Source organism: Colobus angolensis, unplaced genomic scaffold (genome assembly GCF_000951035.1).
Source record: "Colobus angolensis palliatus isolate OR3802 unplaced genomic scaffold, Cang.pa_1.0 Scaffold75, whole genome shotgun sequence".
In the NCBI taxonomy this organism is placed as follows: Eukaryota; Metazoa; Chordata; class Mammalia; order Primates; family Cercopithecidae; genus Colobus; species Colobus angolensis.
The window spans coordinates 8,957,855-8,978,347 of record NW_012121265.1 but is presented as its reverse complement, the minus strand read 5'-3'; the positions used below and the strand labels follow the sequence as shown (position 1 = coordinate 8,978,347).

The 20,493-nt window shown below is 36.7% G+C and overlaps 1 protein-coding gene across 12 annotated transcripts in view; it reads left to right on the top strand.

The window, feature by feature from the left end:
• The window catches only part of MXI1 (MAX interactor 1, dimerization protein), an 80,902-nt gene that overhangs the window by 28,285 nt on the left and 32,124 nt on the right, over window positions 1-20,493 (top strand). For 9 of the 12 annotated variants that reach the window (XM_011927895.1, XM_011927888.1, XM_011927890.1 and 6 more), the window contains exon 3: window positions 9,951-9,980. The exons of the other annotated variants lie outside the window; for them this stretch is intronic. In XM_011927895.1, coding sequence (XP_011783285.1) covers window positions 9,951-9,980 — 30 coding nt within the window. The remainder of the gene's footprint in view (window positions 1-9,950; window positions 9,981-20,493) is intronic. 12 annotated transcript variants of the gene reach the window in all.

Here is a 20,493-nt window from a genome sequence, read left to right as displayed (position 1 = left end):
ATCCTGGCTAACACGGTGAAACCCTGTCTCTACTAAAAATACAAAAAATTAGCCGGGCGTGGTGGCGGGCGTCTGTAGTCCCAGCTACTTGGGAGGCTGAGGCAGGAGAATGTTGTGAACCCGGGAGGCGGAGCTTGCAGCGAGCCAAGATCCTGCCACTGCACTCCAGCCTGGGGAACACAGCAAGACTCCATCTCAAATAAATGAATAAATAAATAAGCTCTGTTGGTCAGGTGTGGTGGCTCACGCCTGTATTCCCAACACTTTGGGAGGACAAGGCAGGCGGATCTCGAGGTCAGAAGTTCGAGACCAGCATGACCAACATGGTGAAGCCCCGTCTCTACTAAAAATACAAACATTAGCCAGGCATGATGGCACATGCCAGTAATCCCAGCTACTTGGGAGGCTGAAGCAGGAGAATCACTTAAACCTGCATAGTGGAGTCTACAGCGAGTTGAGATCACACTACTGCACTCCAGCCTGGGCAACAGAGTGAGATTCCATCTCAAAAAAATTTTTTTCTTCTCTATTTTCTTCTAGCAGTTTATAATGTTAGGTTTTACATTTAGATCTAAAATTCATTTAGAGTTAATTTTTGCAGAGGGTGTGAAGTAAAGGTTGAAGTTCATTTTTTTTTTGTTTGTTTGCAAATGGACATCCAGTTGTTCCAGCATCATTTGTTGAGAAGACTATACTTTATACATCAAATGGCCTTGGTTGGCATCTTTGTGAAAAATCAGTTGACCACAGACTTGTGCATCTTATTTCTGGATTTTCTGTTCTGATCCTTTGATCTAAATATTCATCCTTATTCTAATGCCACACAGTCTTAATTATAGTTTTTCAAAAAGTTAAGAAATCAGGTAATGAATGTACTCTGACTTGGTTCTTCTTTTTCAAAAGTTCCTTTGGCTATTCTGGGTCTTTTGCATTTTTGTTTTAATTAATTAATTTTTTTGAGACAGGCTTTCACTCTTTCACCCAGGCTGGAGTGCAGTGGCATGATCATGGCCCACTGCAGCCTTAACCTTCTTGGGCTCAGGTGATTCTCCCATCACAGCTTCCTGAGTTAGGAGCTGGGACTACAGGTGTGCACTCCTACACTTCGCTAATTTTTGTATTTTTTGTAGAGGTACGGTTTCACCATGTTGCCCAGGCTGGTCTTGAACCTGGGTTCATGCAATCTTCCCACCTCTACCTTTCAAAATGTTGGGATTACAGGCGTGAGCCACTGCACATGGCCTGCATTTTTACATAAATTTTAGAATCAGTTTGTCAATTTCTACAGCAGAGCCTGCTGGAATTTTTGTTGGGATTGCATTGGATCTATAAATTAATTGGGGGAAACTCGGTATGTCTTAACTATTGACTCTTCTAGTTCATTAACATGGTATGTCTATTATTTGCATGTTTTCAAATTTCAGCAGTATTTTTTAGGTTTTCAGAGTGTGAGTCATGCACATACTTTGTTAAATTTACCCTTAAGTATTCTTTGATGCTATTTTAAATGGCAATTAAATTTGGCATATTGGTTTTGTGAACTGACTTCCCTAAACTTAATTGTTCTAATAGTCTGTATATTCCTTAGGATTTTCTTTTTTGTTTTTTTTTTTTTTCCCGAGACGGAGTTTCACTCTTGTTGCCCAGGCTGGAGTGCAATGGTGCAATCTTGGCTCACTGCAACCTCCACCTCCTGGGTTCAAGTGATTCTCCTGCCTCAGCCTCCTGAGTAACTGGGATTACAGGCATTCGCCACCACGCCCGACTAATTTTTGTATTTTTAGTAGAGACGGGGTTTCTCCATTTTGGTCAGGCTGGTTTCGAACTCCTGACCTCAGATGATCCACCTGCCTCAGCCTCCCAAAGTGCTGGGATTACAGACGTGAGCCACTGTGCCCGACTTCCTTAGGATTTTCTAAATAGACAGTAATGTTGTTTGCAAGTAAAGACATTTTTATTTTTTCCATTTCCTTCTGTGTGTTTCCTTTTTTTTGTTTTATTTCACTGGCTAGAATCTCTAGTACAGTGCTGGATAGAAGTGATGAGAATGGACATTCTTGCCCTGTTCCTGATCTTATGAAAAAATGCATTCTTTGACCATTGAGTGTGACTATACTTTTTCTTAGATGCCTTTTAGGTTGAGTGAATTTCTTTCTTCCCTTATTTGCTAAGAGTTTTTATCATGAATGGATGGTAAATTTTATTAAATGCTTTTTCTACATTATTGAGGTGATACTGTCATTTTCTTTTTTATTCTGTTAATATGGAGGATTACATTGATTGATTTTTGAGTCTCTTAAACCTGCATTCCTGAAATAAATCCTATGTAGTCATGGTGTATTTTGTACTGTTGCAGTACCGATACTAACAACCCAGAGCTAAAACAAACTTCATAGGTTTAAGGATTTAGTCCCCAACATGTCTGCCCTCGCTACAGATGCCAGCCGTAAGTTTAGGAGTCCTCAGGCCACTCTCACATCTGACCAACTGGCTGCAAATTCAGAGGTTCCTACAGCCCCTTCAGGTTTGACAATTTGCTAGAACTACTTATAACTCAGGACAGTGCTACACTTTGTCTGTTTTTAGAGACAGGGTCTCACTGTCACCCAGGGTAGAGTGCAGTGGTATGGTCATAGCTCACTGCAACCTCAAAATCCTGGGCTCAAGGCAGTCCTTCTGCCTCAGCCTCTCAAGTAGCTAACAGTATAGGCATGCGCTACCATGCCCAGCTGCTAGGCTTATAATTACAAGTTTTATTGTAAATGATACAGATCAGGACCAGCCAAATGCACAGACACAGAGAGTGAGGTCTGGGAGGAACCTGGACACAGAGCTTCTGTGCTTTTTCCATGGAATTAGGATGCATTACCCTCCTGGCACATTTATATGTTTACCAACCATGAAACTCACCCAAGTTTCAGGTTCCAGAGTTTTTATTGGGATATTATTACATAAGCATGATTGATTGAATCATTGGTTATATGGTTGTCAGTTCCCAGTACTTTTCTCGCCTGTGTTGGGCCAGAATCAGTGACTCAAAGCCCCAACCCTCTAATCACATGGTTGGTCTTTCTGATGTGACTAGCCCCTATCCTGAGTTATCTCTCCTTGGCATAAACTCAGGTGTGGTCCAAAGACTCACCATGAATAATGAAGACACTCCTAATTACTCAGAAAATTTCAAGGTTTTAGAAGCTCTGTCCCAAGAACTAGGGTACTTTCTGTATATTGTTGGGTTCAATTTGGCAATATTTTGTTAGAATTTTTGTGTCTATGTTCATGAGAGATATTAGTATTTGTTTTGTTTGTTTTCTATGTAATTTCTTTGTCAGGTTTTGGTATCAGGCTAATACTGGTCTCATAAAATGATTTGGAAAGTGTTCCCTCTATCTTTATTTTTTCAAATATTTTATGTAGGATTGGTTTTATTTATTCCTTAAATGCCTGGTAAAATTTGCTAATGGAGAACTTACAGGCCTGGAGTTTTCTTTGTGGGAAGTTTTTTTTTTTTTTTTAAATTATGATTTCAATCTCTTTAATAGATGAAAGGTAATTCAGAGTTTCTGTTTCTTCTTGAGCCAGTTTTGATCATTTGTATCTTTCAAGAAATTTGTTCATATCATCTAAGTTATCAAATTTAGATGATCTGGACAATTGTTGGCATAAAGTTGTTAATGATATTCTCTTATCCTTTTAATGTATGATGTATATAGAATCTGTAATGATGCACACTCTTGATACTGTTTTTGTATTGTAATTTTTGTCTTTTATTCTTCATCAGCCTTAGAGGTAGTTTATCAATATATTGATTTTTAAAAGTCAGCTTTCAATTTTACTGATTTTCACTATTTCTCATTTTCTATTTCTTTCATTCCTGTCCCTGGTTTTTATTATATTTCTCTACCTCAGTTTCTCAACGTTAGCAGTCTTGACATTTGGGGTCAGATAATTCTGTTTTGTGCATATTAGGATGTTTAGCAGCATCCCTAGCATCTCCTTACAAAATGCCAGTAGCCTCCTCCTAGTTGGCATAACCAGAATATCTCCAGACATTGTCAGATGTCTTGGTGGGCAAAATTGCTCACAGCTGAGAACCATTGCTCAACTTCTTTCAGTTTAGTTTGTTCCTTTTTCTGCTTTCTTAAGGTGGAATCTTGGATCATTGATTTTGGACACTACCCTCCCAACAGAAGGATTTAAAGCTAAACAGTTGTGTTTAAGCACTGCTTTAGCTACATTCAACAACTTTTGATATGTTGTGTCATTGAGTTTAGAATATTTTCTAATTTTTCTGCAATTTGTTCTTTGAGCTGTGATTTATGTTCCAAATATTGGGATTTTTCTAATTAGCTTACTGTTGCTGATTTCTAATTAAATTTCATTGTGATTGGAGAACTTACTGTGTATGATTTCAGTACTTTTAGATTTGTTAAAAATTATCCTTTACAAAGCACATTTCTTTGAGATGTTTACGTAGTATGCCAAAAGATTTGTCAAGGACTTACATTAGGGTGTTTGCTGTATTTGAAGTAAGAATTGATATTTTAAAGAATTCAGTTTGTATGCTATTAAAAAAATTTTTCCTGTTTACCAAAGTAAAATGTACATACAAGAAAGCATACAAATTGTGTGTACAGTTCAGTGCATTTTTACAAAAGCAAAGAAATATTACAAATCTCAGAAACCCCCTCCTGACTTTTCCAATCACTGTCACCCCTTCCCCAAGGTAACTGCAATTCCAAATTTTTTTTTTTTTAATTCTAACTTTTTATGCCATAGTTTAGTTTTACCAGTTTTGAACTTTATGTGAATGGAGTTATGTAGTGTGTACTTTTCGTGTGTGTTTAGCTTTTTTCATTCAACATTATGTTGAAATTGTGTCGATTAATCCATGTTACTGCACAGTAGTTGTAGTTAGTTTATTCTCATTGCTGTATAATACTACGTTGTATGAATGTTTCACAGTTTATGCATTCTGCTATTGATGAATGTTTCCAGTTTGGGGCCAGTATGAATAGTTCTATACGAGCATTCTTTTGTATGTCCTTTGGTGAACCTGTAAACATATATTGGTTTGGTATATGCCTGTAAGTGGAAATACTTAGTCACGAAGTATACATATATCCAGCTTTGATATGTAAGTTTTAAGGAAAAAGGTTTTTGATTGTGGTTATTGTTGTGCATCTTGTTTAGATACTTGCTGTTTGGGGCTTAGTTATTGTGGTGGTAATGGTTTTGTCATTGTTAAGAAAGAAGCAATATATTTCTTATGAGGCATTTTTTCTAAAAGTTTACAGTATTCAACTTTTACTGTTTTTAATGGTTTTTAAAATGAGATGTACTTTTTGATGGAAACAAATGCACAAAACTACCATCTTAAAAGAAGAGTAATAATAAATAGAAGTTTTACTATTCCTCTAATCCCAGTATATTTTCAATCTCAACCCCTTTGGTACATCCTTGAGAGATACCTGCTCTACTGTAGCTAAAATTTTCTGTTTTTCTTGCCCTCTACGTATATGTATAAGAATTGTAAGCTTTAGGATACCAGTTAGAATTTAGCTTCGTAGAATGTGTTCTTTTCATTGTGTGGAGGGCAATGTGTGAGGCACTTCAGGATTAGAAAGTAAGTTAAATGATAATGTTAACAAAGTGTAGGAGTTTGGCTCATTAATTCAGCAAAATTAGAAATCTTTTCTTTTGCTAGAAGAGAGTATTGGAATTCTGGAGTAGGGGTTTTTATTTTCTTTCCACGATGGTACTGCGCTTGAGCCAAACTGTACCATTTCGTATAGTTTCAATTCTATGGTTCATTTCTTTGACTACCACCAAATTACACCCTAAATAATCACAAGTTTATGTATTGGAGCTATGTTGTAGTCAATGAAAAGTCACATATCTGGTTAAGGTAGTCACATTTCGTAGATAATGACTCCCATTCAAATAGGGAGTGCATTAGGATGCCTCTCTTAAAGGGATGCTGTTTGTGAAAAATATTACCTGTGATTCAGTGATGAAATGATGGACATGTCTTTTTCTCTGTCATTGGAAGTTGTTAAGCATTCAGGGTAAGGGTGTTTGAAAGGAAGACACAGTTCATTAGTGTTTGCTCTCAGAGGTGCATTTTATTGGGAGAAGAAAAGTGGGCTAACTAGATGGGTTATTCAGAACATCTCAGCCTTACATAGGGAATTTATCGTCATTGAATATTTCAGTGGAACATTATTGGAAGGGCTTAGTTGGACACATAGCTCAGCGAAGCAAAGGGGTTGTTTCTGAATGTGCTAGCGTGTGATACATTTAATTACTTGTTTATTGCCTCTGCTGTTTGGATTACTTTCTCTGTGTACATATAATTAGGCATCTCTCTCTGTAATATACTCCTAAACCTTGTACTGTCCTCACAGCTGACTAAATGATCAAGTAGCTTCAGTCACCTATCGTTCAGTTTCTCTTTCCATCATTATGGTTGTCGTTTGCTTATTTCCAGGCTAATTCAAAGTGTTACTGAGAATCTGTCAATTTGTTGTCCCATATAGTATAGTTAATAATGTTTTGGGTAGCATAATTTTAGTCTTTCAAAAAAATAATAAAAATACTAACAGCTAACAATAGCTAACCTCTATTAAATATTTATTGGGAGCTAGATGTTTTTACATATGTTTCTCTGATTCTCACAGTAACCTGGCTGAGGCGTGTGTAATAGTCCAGTTTTACAGATGAGGAAACTAAACCAGAGAGGTTAAATAATTTGTCCCAAAGTTACACAGCTAATATGAGTGACAGAGTTAATATTTAGATTCAGGACTGACTTTCTCTAACACCATGGGTCTTTATGATCTCTCTGTGTTGTTTGCTGGTTTTGCTTTGGACTTCACAACTCGACTTTTTTGCTTATCTTATCCCTTCCACTTGGAATGGCATCTCCTTAACAGTTTCAGACTCCACTAGTAGCAAATGTACCTATCATTTAAGCCTTAGACCAAATGCCACCCTTTTCTAAAGTTTTTCTTACAGTGCCATTTGGAAGTAAACTGTCTCTTTTGAACTCCCACAATACTTTGTACCTTTCTTTGTATATTTATTTTGCCTTCAGTTATAATTATTGCTAAACATATCTTAATTTACCCAATGGAGACGGTCTTTGATTTCCTGCACTGTAAGACAGCCTTGAACACTGAAGGTTCTCAGTATTTGTTGACTTGATATTACAGGTAAAAACCCATCAAAACAGAAGTAAACACTATTGATGCTTTTTTAAAAAAATTGGAAGAACATGGCAACATGGTAATGATTTGTATATTTATGATCATTTTTGCTTCTTGTTATTTGAAAATCTTGCTAAATTTTGCTGGTGGTATAATTAAATGTGGCATGCATTTCCTGGTTTGGTGAAAAGGTTCATAATCTTAGCTATCATTTTCTTTAAAAAAAGATAATAAAGAAATGTCTGTTTGACAGGCAGGAAGAACCCGCTGTTTTAATTTTGTTCACAGCAGTGGGTCAGATTATGATCTTTTGGAGCTAGCTCTGATAATAGACTCAATATAATATTGGAATTCAACAATTGGTTATTGTCGAGTATATTATCTCTTGCACTGATGGCTGTCAGTGCGATTGCCAGACTGTTTAGAATAAGTTTATGGCTGTTTAGAGTAAGTCTATGGCAAATAGTCTACTCTTCTCTAAATACAATGTTTCCATTTATTACTTACTGTAGTATTTTATATGTGCATTGTCTTTTTGTTTTGTTTTTAGTTTTCTTCTCAGAGAGAGGCAATTAAACCAAAACTGGCTCATTAGTGGGGGTGGGGAATCTTATTATTGATTCTTTACTCCAATTTTGAATGATATTTTTTTCTTCTAAACCTCTTTAAATAGGCCTTTTCCCTCTTCTAACTTAACTGGTTTACTTTAACATTTAATTCAAACAAAGATTAACAAAATTTTAAATAAACACTTTTATGGTGATAAAGGCACACTGTGGTTGTAATTTATTGAATTTTGAGCTCCGAGTCTCTGTTAAACTAAGATTTCTGACTATGCTTTTATAGTTTTTTCTATCTGAATTCTTGAAACATCCTAAGACTCTATTTACTTCCCTCAAAGGGGAAGTCCTTTTGTTAAGATAATATTTTTTTTTTTTTTTTTTTTTGAGACGGAGTCTCGCTCTGTCACCCAGGCTGGAGTGCTGTGGCCGGATCTCAGCTCACTGCAAGCTCCGCCTCCCGGGTTCACGCCATTCTCCTGCCTCAGCCTCCCGAGTAGCTGGGACTACAGGCGCCCCCACGTTGCCCGGCTAGTTTTTTGTAGTTTTTAGTAGAGACGCGGTTTCACCGTGTTAGCCAGGATGGTCTCGATCTCCTGACCTTGTGATCCGCCCGTCTCGGCCTCCCAAAGTGCTGGGATTACAGGCTTGAGCCACCGCGCCCGGCCTAAGATAATATTTTTTAAAATGAGTATCAGTCTTTTTAATCTCATGTCTCTTAGACTTTATGAAATTACTCATGAAGCAAAAAGTGGATAGGAGACAGTAACTCAAAGAAGTCTTTTGGCCCTTAAGCTAAGACAGTGGATAAAATTTACACAAATTACGAGACCAGCAAAAGCACTCTTAATTTTAAGGTTTGAGGATCTGATTATTAAATATCCATTGAAATAATCAGATTAAAGCAATCAATATTCTTTAAGCATTTGACATTAACCAGAATCTACAAAATGATGAAAGTTTTAGCTCTAGTGACAGGAATTTAAATGGTCCTTCACAAAATTCCTCTTGTTGTTAATGTTAAGTTATTGCAAAAGTAACACATGTTAATTCCAGGGAACTAGTATAATTCTAATAGTAGCTAACTTTTAGAGTTCATTATATTTTGCTATTTAGCGTAAACTTGTTAATCCTTATAACAATCATATGAGGCAAATACTGTTATTTTTCCTATTTCATAGATGAGGAAACCGAGCACAGAGAAATGGAGGGACTTTACTGAGGCCATACAGTATTTGAACTCAGGCAGTTTGGCCTTAGAGTCTGTGCCTTTAACCTCTATTCAGTATTGCTTCTCACTGAATGGTTAAGATTTGAGGATTATTAAGAGAGACCTGGATTTAAATCATGGCTGCCACTTTATACTCTTGGGATAGGAGTATATTTCTTGACTTCTCTGAGCTTCAGTATTCTTGTTTATAAAACAAAGGTTGTTTTAGGGATAAAATAAGATATATTAACTGCTTATCCCACTGTTCCCCAGATGCTGTGCTTGTTCAATGGATGGTATCATTTAAAACAAATAATGAGAAGCAAAATGAAAAAAAGGCACCAAAACAAAACAATAACCATTGCTAACATTTTGAATTATCCAGTCTTGTAAAACATGTTTCTTGATTTTATTAATATGTTTTTTCTTTATATTAGTATATTTTTCTTTCATGTATAACTTTTTCTTGTTTTTGTTTCACAAAATAAGGTGGGAAGACTTGGATTTGCCTGTATCACTTAGCAGTAAGGCAACCCTTTTCGGCTTCTATGCTAGCCAAACCTTTTTTTTCTCTGTTTAGAAGTGGGTAGATGGAGATAGAGGAGAACATGGAAGTACACACGATTTTTTTTTTTGAAACAAAAACAGGATTATGTTTAAAATTTCTTATATAACATCTACAGATTAACAAAATCTAGGATGCTAGAAGTAGGGAGAACATGTGCTAGTATTACTTTTATTAAAATAACAAACTTCAGTTTCAGAATATTTAGAGTTGTTAACTGAAAATACTATATTTGAATAAGCAATCTTAATGAATGTAGACTATTTCCTCTTGATGAGTGAGCTTGTAGAAGTCTGACCATATATTGCATTGTTAAATATATTCATTGGGTGTAGCATAACCTCCTGTCTTTCTATAGCTTTTATCAACAAAGCATGGCTAATGCTTTTTTTTTTTTTTTCTTTTAGATCTACACACAATGAGCTGGAAAAGAATCGGTGAGTCAGTGATGAGGTGCAGCTTTCACTTATGTTTAAAAGCAAACTCACCATTTTACCTGTGAAAATAATGTAATAGTGCATATGTAGTTGTAATTTTACTTTTCAGATGTACAGCTTATTGTGAGTCTGGTACATATGTATTTTCTCCAAAAAATGACTTAAATAGTAAGCTTATAGCAGCTAGAAAACGTAAATACATTTTTAAAGCTTATTCGAATTTGAGTTTTGGGTGTAGCCTTTATTTCTGTCTCTGAAAACGAGTTAATTATTAAAAACTCATGGTTTAAATGTGGTTTTGCTAAAGGGTAGTATTTCTAAAGAGTAGGTAATAAGCATTACAAATTGGAGAGCATTGAATTTTTCTTTGTAATTTGTTCATTCATTCATTCATTTATTCATTTATTCATGCATTCAACAACTATTTATCAAATACGAGCTGTATGTCAGTGCCAGGCAGGCAGAATGCTTTATATAGGAAATATAAGAATATATAAGATAGTTTTTATCCTTTCCTTAAGGAATTCAGAACTTTGTAAAGGAAAGACAGGTAATTAAAGTACTATATAATGTGGCAAGTATGGTAATGGAGAAGCAGAAGGTACTGGATGGTACTGAAAGATATTTTGGAAGGTCACCTGATTCCTTTTTGAAGGGAGTCTTGGAAAGTCTGCAGAGGATGGTGAGTGAGCAATGTATACTGAGGAAACTGCAAAAGGGTTCAGTATGACTATAAAAGATTGTAACATGAAGTGAAGCATGCCAGGTATTGAAGAGTCTTGTCTACCATGCCGAAGAGTTTAGACTTCCTGAGATCCATAGGGAGCAGTTAAATAATTTTAAGGTGGGTTATCATTTGATCAGCCTGTTTCTTGGAAATATCATTTGGCTACAGTTTAAAGAATTGGTTGGTTGGGAGAAGGGATACCAGAGGCATAAAGATGCTTTTTAAGACTATACAGTAATCTAGGTAAGAGATGATGGTGGCCATTGAGATAGAAGTAGACAAGTAAAGAGTATGGAATAGAGTCAATAGAAATTGGTGATTAGTTAGCTATGGATAGTTGAATCTTAGATGGTATTACTATTAATTGAGGAAAGAGAAGAAGACGACAAGTTTGGAAGAGAACATAAGAATTGTAAGAGTAAAATACTTTCTTTTGGTATAGCGATTAGGTTAGTAGCAGCCAGGCATGGTGGCTCATGCTTGTAATTCCAACGCTTTGGAAGGCCCAGGTGGGAGGATCGCTTGAAGCAAAGAGTTCAAGACCAGCCTGGGCAGCAAAGTGAGACACCCTCCATCTCTACAAAAAATTAAAAATAAATTAGCTGGGTGTGGTGGCATACAGTCCCAGCCACTCAGGAGGTTAAGGCAAGAGGATCACTTGATCCCAGGAGTTGAAGGTTGCAGTGAGCCATGATCATGCCACTGCACTGCAGCCTGTGTGACAGAGTGAGACCCTGTCTTAAAAAAAAAAAAAAGAGATTAATAACAAGCTGAAATCATATGTACCAGCTGTTTTTGACAAATAAGATCTCATGACCTTCAACTATGTCCTCCCTTTAACACAAAATAGATTGACTAACCTAACTGCCTCATTGCAAGTAAGTTTAAATGTCAAATCCCCTTGAAAAGGCTTAGCATAGTCTTTCAGGCAGACTCAGTGGCTGTTACTACTTTGTTTGCACAATACTCTGTTCTTGTCTCCTATTGTAAGGCTGAATAGTTAGCATTGTAATTATTTGTTCATATGTCTCTTCCTGCCAAATGACTATGCCCCAAATGCAAAGATTCTGTTTTGTTCAATTTTGTATCCTCAGTGCCTAGCATTTGAGGCATGTATAGGAGACAGTGGCTCTCATATTGAGTGAAGGATAAAACTGGAGCTCAAAGTTGAGTGGTCGAGTCAAAGACATTTTGGTGTAGTTAGTGGTAGAAACTCCTTCGTTTTAAAGAATCTCTTTTCTGCTTTTTTATTTCTGATTTATTAAAGATCTGGATAGATAAAGGAAGGACATATCTGGCTATGTTAAACATAACAAAAAAGACTGAGAAATGAAAGTTCTGAGGATCCTAAAAATAAAACCTTAAATTGAAGTTTACTCTAAATTAGATCATAGAGTATGTTTTGGGCCCATGGATTAAATATTGATAAACACGTGGCTTTTATAGTTATTTCATTTGAATGTGGTCGTTGGGAGACCCTCATTGGAAACCTGGCGAAAACCATTAACACTGGAGTAGAGACTCTTTTTAGTAACTGTTTGGAATGGAGCTTTAAAAATCTTTGATTCAGTTTTGTTGAATGCATTTTGCAGATTCTTTCTGACTCATTGATAACCTTTTTAAAAACCCTCACAGAAGATGTGTGCATCACCCATAGTATTACTTTGGTATGCCATATAAGTTGTCTAATCTAGCATCTAGCTGTGGCACAGGTATAACATGTGTGGTTTTATTACCTGGGCTGTGTGTAATCTCCAATAAAAGTCATTTGTTCCTATTTTATTTACTTAGATATAAGACTTTTAGACGGGTTTCTTACCCTACCTTACTTCACTTAAGGCGTGATTTCCTTATCTTCTTCTAATAGCTTTGGAAGTGCTAACAGATATTCTTTATTAGCCCAGAGGACTAATAGACATTGTTTATTTCTCAAATTATTTCTTCCCCTCTCCCTCTTGCTGTTCCCTGAGGCTTCATTGAAAGATGATATAGAATTAACTTTTCCAAGATATATTTGTTTTTAAAAGGGATTTTTATCAACAAAAATAAAACTCAAATTTAGAATAATAATCTGTACCCCACTTCTGGAAAGTTACCAGTGGTGGTCTGGCAAAAAACAAAAATACTGGTAGACGTAGGATAGGGGAGGTGGTTTAGCAAGAAGGTGGCACAGGAATATTTTAAAAATTGAAGCCTATATTGTTTTTATGTTTTAAAGCCCCCATCCAGTTCTGTTTAACAGTCCTCTTTACCAAGGCATCATTTTTATTTGACATGTTAAAGAAAGAAAAGTTAATCTAGCTTTGGCATCCTTTAAAATAAATAGAATTTTGACTTTACCTTTGATATGCCTTTGAGTGTGATGTTATATGAAGACAGTAACTCACTATCAAAAGATTAGTTTTGTCTTCATTCTGAAAAGACATTCCTGAAGTAATTCATGTTCTTTAAAATTTGTCACTTTATATAACATATTCGTGTCAGAAATTGCTTTTTTCCTTTTTAGCGTGGTTCTGAAATCTTGGATATAAGCCTCTCTGTGTCAGTGTTTTTTTTTTTTTTTTTGAGATGGAGTCTTGCTCTGTCACCCAGGCTGGAGTGCAGTGGCGTGATCTCAGCTCACTGCAAGCTTCGCCTCCTGGGTTCACACCATTCTCCTGCCTCAGCCTCCCGAGCACCTGGGACTACAGGTGCCCACCACCACGCCTGGCTAATTTTTTTTCTATTTTTAGTAGAGACGGGGTTTCACTGTGTTAGCCAGGATGGTCTCGATCTCCTGAGCTGTGATCCACCTGCCTCGGCCTCCCAAAGTGCTGGGATTACAGACTTGAGCCACCGTGCCCGGCCTGAGTTAATGTTTTTTTTATTGGAGCAAATGCAGTGAGATTTGGAGTAGGTGATTTTAAATTGCTGATGAATGGCTAAGTAATTCCAGATAGCTATCTCAAACAAAGCCCTAAAATTGTTGAAGCCCTGGGATCTGGCCTAAAAGATATAATAGCCACCAGATGTTGAGGTTCATACTACTAGATCTCCAAGGGAAGTCTAGTGGTGGAGATTTGGGTTTTGACAGGCCCAGAGTAGTTGGTTGTGATCCACAATTACCCCAGGATTCCTATAGCCCATTAGGGAGCTCTAGGTAGTTTCAGGACTGATAGAGAAATTCCGATTTTCTTCTTGGATAGGTCTTGGGAGCTGTTTTCTGCCCAACTCCTTATTGGTTATACTGAGTCTGCTCTAGATGGTTCAGAGCATTTGTTACCTGTGTACCAGCCCTGTCCGCCTAGGCCCACAACAGGTCATAATAGGCCTAGGAGATGGAGGGGAAGCAAAATACTTCAGATGTTCTGCATTCCTCAGGAACCTGTGTGAATCATCTCATAGAAAACTTAATGAGACTTTGAGATTGAAGAATTAAGATATTACTTTGCCCATTGGCTTATCTTACAGGTTGGGTCCTTTGCCAGAGAAGACACAATTCAGTATCAGTACAGATTTTAGATTGCCTCATTGTTTTTTCATTTTTTAAATTCAAATGGCTGATGATGTTTTAGAAAGAATCAAAAACTCTGGCCAGGCATAGTGGCTCATGCCTGTAATCCCAGCACTTTTGGGAGGCCAAGGGAGGCGGATTGCTTGAGGCCAGGAGTTTGAGACTAGCAGGGCCAACATGGTGAAACCTCGTCTCTACCAAAATTACAAAAATTAGCCAGGCATGGTGGTGCATCCTTGTAATCCCAGCTTTTTGGGAGGCTGAGACACAAGAATTGCTTGAACCTGGGAGGTAGAGGGTGCAGTGAGCCAAGATCATGCCACTCACTGCATTCCAGCCTGGGCAACAGAGCAAGACTTGTCTAAAAAAAAATAAAATCAACAACTTTAACAGGACTCTGATGGTGAAGAACCTTAGCGCTAGAAGGGCCAAAAGAGAACACTGAACTAATAATGTCTTCCTAGGCAGAGGAGAAGTGACTAAATATTTGTTAAAATAAAATAAAATGAAAAAAAGAAAAGGATGTCTAGTGAGTGATAATAGGTGTTCTCCATATAGGGACTTTCACATACCTCTGAGGGGAAAATGGAAATTAGCATTTATAGAGTTCTTACTGCGTTCCTCCACTGTGCAAGGCTGTTACATAATTCTGTAAGGTAGAAAGGCTGAAAGTTTGAGTCAAAGTGTCAAAAACTGGCCATTTTATCATCATAGCTACAATTTGAAACAAGATGGATATGAACACAAAACAGTTCTAATCATGATCCTTTTTGATCATGAATATGAGAGTTATGGTTAATATCAATCTTTCTCTTCAGCAACAATTAATAAATAGTGTATGTGGCATCATGATAGATCAAATGAAGTATAAGATACCCTATTCTATTCTAAGGTTAAGGTCATTATAGTTTGGTATTTATATTTCATCTTTCAATATCATGATCTAGTTAAGTTACCAGTAAATGTCTAGAAGGGTACACTAATAGTGTTTTTCATACTGAAAAGTGAAACTCACTAGTTGTCTATGTGATCATTTAGTGAATCATTTTGAAAAAGAAATTGAAGAAAACACCAAAGTACACTGCATGAAGTAAAGTTAAATATGGAATTGTGAAACTTGTGTATACTGGATTGTGATATAAAATCCTGTGCGTCATAGTCAAAACCTACTACTGTGGGTAGTTAAGGAGAATGTATACTGAGCCATGAAGAAGAGAGAGAATTTGAATATAAGAAAAGAATACGGAAAGGAGTCAGTGTGAGTAGAGCCGTGGAAGCAGGAATGTAGCATTGTAAGCTGTGTTCAGAAAGGAGTGAGTAGACCATATTGAGTTAAATAGCAGAGTCTTATCAGATTAGTAGTGGAAGACGAGGCTGAAAAGGTGGTTTGGAATTAGACTGTGGAATGTTACTGAATGCCAAGGAATTTGGATTTTATTTTATTGGCAGTGGTGAATTTTTGAGGCTTTTGAAGCAAAGAGATAGGCATGTACAAAGCATTAAAAAAAGTACAATCTAGCTATAGAAGCAGGGAGACCAGTTTGGATCCTTTTTGAAGTAATCCATATAGTAAAAAGATATGAGTCAGCACTCAGGTGATAGAATTGGGAACAGAAAGAAAGACAAAGGTCTAAGAAACACTGTAAATAAAAAATTATTTTCTGTTAATTGGTACTACTTATTTCTTCACATAGCTGCAAAAGTTATCTTCTCTCAGTGCCTACTGCAGCAAGGAAAAAAAAAAGTGATCTTCTCAAAGAATATATCAAATTGAGTCATTTCTCTGTTTACAGTCCTCCACTGGCTTCTCACTACAATTAGATAAAATCTGTGGCCTGCAAAGTTCACCACTCTATCCCTTATCTCCTGTAGCCCTTCTGACATTGCTTCCTCTCTTTTCTTTAAACACAGCGTGATCATTTCCATCTTAGGACTTTTGCACTTGCTGTTCCTTCTGCTTGGAAAGCCCTGCTCTAGTTCTTCATCATTATTTAGTTCTCAACTCTCAGGTCATCTGATTAGAGAATAATCATTACCTCCTGGTCACACTCTATCGCATTACTTTTTATGTCACCTGAACATGTATATCTGTCTGAGTTATTTATTCATTTATGCTGTCTGACTTCTTTCACTAAAAGATAAGTTTCAGGAAGGCAGGACTTTGTCTTATTTACCCAAGGACATAGCAGTCATTTAGTAAAAATTCATTGAATAAAAAATTATATGCGATAGTAGATTTATAATCAACATGTTTTCACATTATAATAACTTCAGTGAAAAGTGATGAAGATATATACTCTTGAGAGTTCAGTTGACCTGATAAAATAATTTTATAATAGGCAAATAGAAAATTTAATGAATTCTTAAAATATAAATAAATTATATGAGAAAACTTGATAAGTGAGAACAGCTTAAAGGATTTTTACCATGCCAGAGTTTATCCTACTTTTTTAGAAGTGTATGGACTCATTTAGTCCTTTAGGATATCATACAGTGCACTAAGATAAGGATAAGTAATTTTATAAAGGAGAACACTTTATCTGATGGAGTTTTTGCTGTACTTGTGGGATCTTTATTCCTTTCTCATCCCATGACTTGAAAATGGTAAGCATTTTTACAAGGAAAAGATTTATTTATACTTGTAGACAAGAATCCTGTAAAAAATTTCAAATTTTTCGTGTTAGAATTTTTGATGGATTAGTTCTGTTTATTCCAATTATTTGGACATGATAATGAATATAATTTTTTTTTTTTATCTATACCGTCTATCATGTCCCCATTTTACATGGATGTTTTAACAGAGTGATGGTTTTGGTTTACCTTGTCTTAGAACAAAATGTAAAAGTAAATCTTTATGACTGAAGTTAGGCAGTGTTTTCTCTTGGTACATCATCAGACTAATTTAGGATTCCTTGGCAGGAAGAGCATATCTGAAATGGTTTTCACTGCCTGTTTTTTGTGCTTTTAAGATACTTGTTTAAAAAGGACCTTTTTTTTTTTTGAGACGGAGTCTCACTCTGTCGCCTGGGCTGGAGTGCAGTGGCCGGATCTCAGCTCACTGCAAGCTCTGCCTCCCAGGTTTACGCCATTCTCCTGCCTCAGCCTCCCGAGCTGGGACTACAGGCGCCCGCCACCTCGCCCGGCGAGCTTTTTGTAGTTTTTAGTAGAGACGGGGTTTCACCGTGTTACCAGGATGGTCTCGATCTCCTGACCTCGTGATCCGCCCGTCTCGGCCTCCCAAAGTGCTGGGATTACAGGCTTGAGCCACCGCGCCCGGCCTTTTTTTTTTTTTTTTTTTAACACGGTGTGCACATTCTAGAAAAAGAATGTTCACTTGTTAGTAGGAAAGAAAACATTGGTTTGGCAGAACTTTCTTTAAAACTCTTACCTCAACTAATAGTACTTAAAGGGTATTTTGCTTGCATTAAAGTCAAGTTGCAGGGTTAGGGAAGTCAAACCTTTATTGTAGGTTTAAAATTAACCTATAACTTCAGCTGGATTAGAAGTCTGTGGTTTTAGATTGGGTACTGTAATTTTGAAAAGTTTAGTCAAAATCCCATTTTAGCCTTGGTTTTTACTGGGATGCAAAGGGTATTAGTATGTCTCAGTTTGAAAATACTTTAAAGTAACCTTCTCAACCTGATAAACAGCATTAATGACAAACCCACAGCTTATGGCACTTGTAATGGTAAAAAACTGAATGCTTTCTCCCTAAGATCAGAAATAAGGATGTCAACTTTCATGACTTAATACTCAACATTGTACTGGAGGTTCTATCCAGGGCAGTTAGATAAGAAAAAAATAACATAAATAAAAGGCATCCGGATTGGAAAGAAAGAGGTAAAACCATTTCTGTTTGCAGATATCATAATCTTATGTACTGGTATACTTCATTTATTGCACTTTGCAGATACTGCATTTTTTAGCAATTGAAGGTTTGTGGCAACCCTGTGTCAAGCAAGTCAGTTTCCAATAGCATATGTTCACTTCATGTTTCTGTGTTGTATTTTGGTAATTCTTGCAATATTTTAAACTTTATTACAATTGTACGCGTTATGATGATCTGTGGATCTATAATCTTTGATGTTACTATTGTAATTGTTTTAGGGTGTCACAAACCATGCCCATATAAGATGCAGACTTAATAAATGTTGTGTGTGTTCTGATGGCTTCACTGACCGGCTGTTGCCCCATCTCTCTCCCTCTTTTGGTGCCTCCCTATTCCCTGAGACACAGCTATATTGAAATTAGGCCAATTAATAACCCTACAATGGCCACTAAGTGTTCAAGTGAAACGAAGAGTCACGTGTATTTCACTTTAAATTTAAAGCTAGAAATCGTTAAGCTTAGTGAGAAAGGCATGTCAAAAACCACAACAGACTGAAAGCTAAATCTCTTATGCCAAATAGCCAAGTTGTGAATGCAAAGGAAAAGTTCTTAAAGGGAATTAAAAGTGCTACTCTGGTGAACATCCAAATATGAAAGTGAAACAGCCTTATGGGTGATATGGAGAAACTTTTAGTAGTCTGGATAGAAACCAGCCAGAACATTCTCTTAAGCCAAAGCCTAATCCAGAGCAAGGCCCTAACTCTATTCAATTTTATGAAGGCTAAGAAGGGAGGAAGCTGCAGAAGAAAAGTTGGAAGCTAGCAGAGTTTGGTTCATGAGATTTAAGAAAAGAAGCCATCTCCATAACAAAAGTACAAAGTGAAGCAGCAGGTGCTAAGGTGGAAGCTATAGCAAATTATTGAGAAAATCTAGCTAGAATAATCAGTGAAGGTGGCAACCGGTTTTCAAAGTAGATGAAACCACCATCTATTGGAAGAAGATGTCATCCAGGACTTTCATAGCTACAGCAGAAGTCATAGAGAAGAGAATCAATGCCTGGCTTCAAAGTTGCAAAGACTGGGCTGACTGTCTTAATAGGGGCTGATGGGCTAATGCAGCTGGTGACTTGAAGTTGAAGCCAGTACTCATTTACCATTCTGAAAATTCTAGGCCCTTAAGAACAAGGCCAGATCTCCTCTGCCTGTGCTCTGTAAATGGAACAATAAAGCCTGAATGACAGTACATTGTTTATAGCATAGTTTTACTGTTTGAAGCCTACTGTTGAGACCTACTACTCAGAAATTTTTTTAAAAAAATTATTGCTCATTGACAATACACCTGGTTACCCAAGAGCTCTGATGGAGATGTACAAGGATATTAATGCTGTTTTCATGTATGCTAACACAGCATCCATTCTGCAGTCCATTGGACCAAGGTATGACTTCAACTTTCTTTGTTATTTCAGAAATACATTTCATAAGGCTGTATCTGCCATAGATAGTGAATCTTCTGATGGATTGGGCAAAGTAAGATGAAAATAATTACAGGTACAATAGCATCCAAAAGAATAAAATACGTAGGAATAAATGTAACCAAGAAGATGAAAGCTTTGTACACTGAAAACTATTAATACAAAATACTTTTGAAATAAATTAAGGAAGACCTAAATAGATGAAAAGATATCCTGTGCTCATGGATTGGAAGACTTAATATTGTTAAGATGGCTATACTCTCCAAATTGATCTACACATTCAGTGCAAGCCCTATGAAAGTTCCAGCTTCCTTTGTTTTTTTTTTGCAGAAATTGACAAGCTGGTCCTATAATTCATGTGAAAATATAAGGTACCCAGAATAACCAAAACAATCTTGAAACAAAGTTGGAGAGCTTGCATTTCCTGATTTCAAATCTCACTATAAAACTACAGCAATCAAGGCAGTATGGAACTGACCAAAGAATAGACTTACTGATTAGTGGAATAGAGTTGAGCGTGTAGAAAGAATTTCTGACATTTATGGTCAACTAATTTTTAACAAGGATCACAAGACAATGTAATTTCTTTTCAACAAATAGAGCTGACACAACTGGATACTTACATACAAAATAATGTGGTTGGATTCCTACCTCACACCATACACAAAACTCAAAATGGATCATAGACCTGAATTTAAGAGCTAATAAAATTCTTAGAATAAAACATAAGTGTAAATCTTTGTGGCCAGGCGCGGTGGCTCGAGCCTGTAATCCCAGCACTTTGGGAGGCCGAGACGGGCAGATGACGAGGTCAGGAGATCAAGACCATCCTGGCTAACATGGTTAAACCCCGTCTCTACTGAAAAATAATAAAAAAAAAAAAACTAGCCGGATGAGGTGGTGGGCATCTGTAATCCCAGCTACTCAGGAGGCTGAGGCAGGAGAATGGCGTAAACCTGGGAGGCGGAGCTTGCAGTGAGCTGAGATCCGGCCA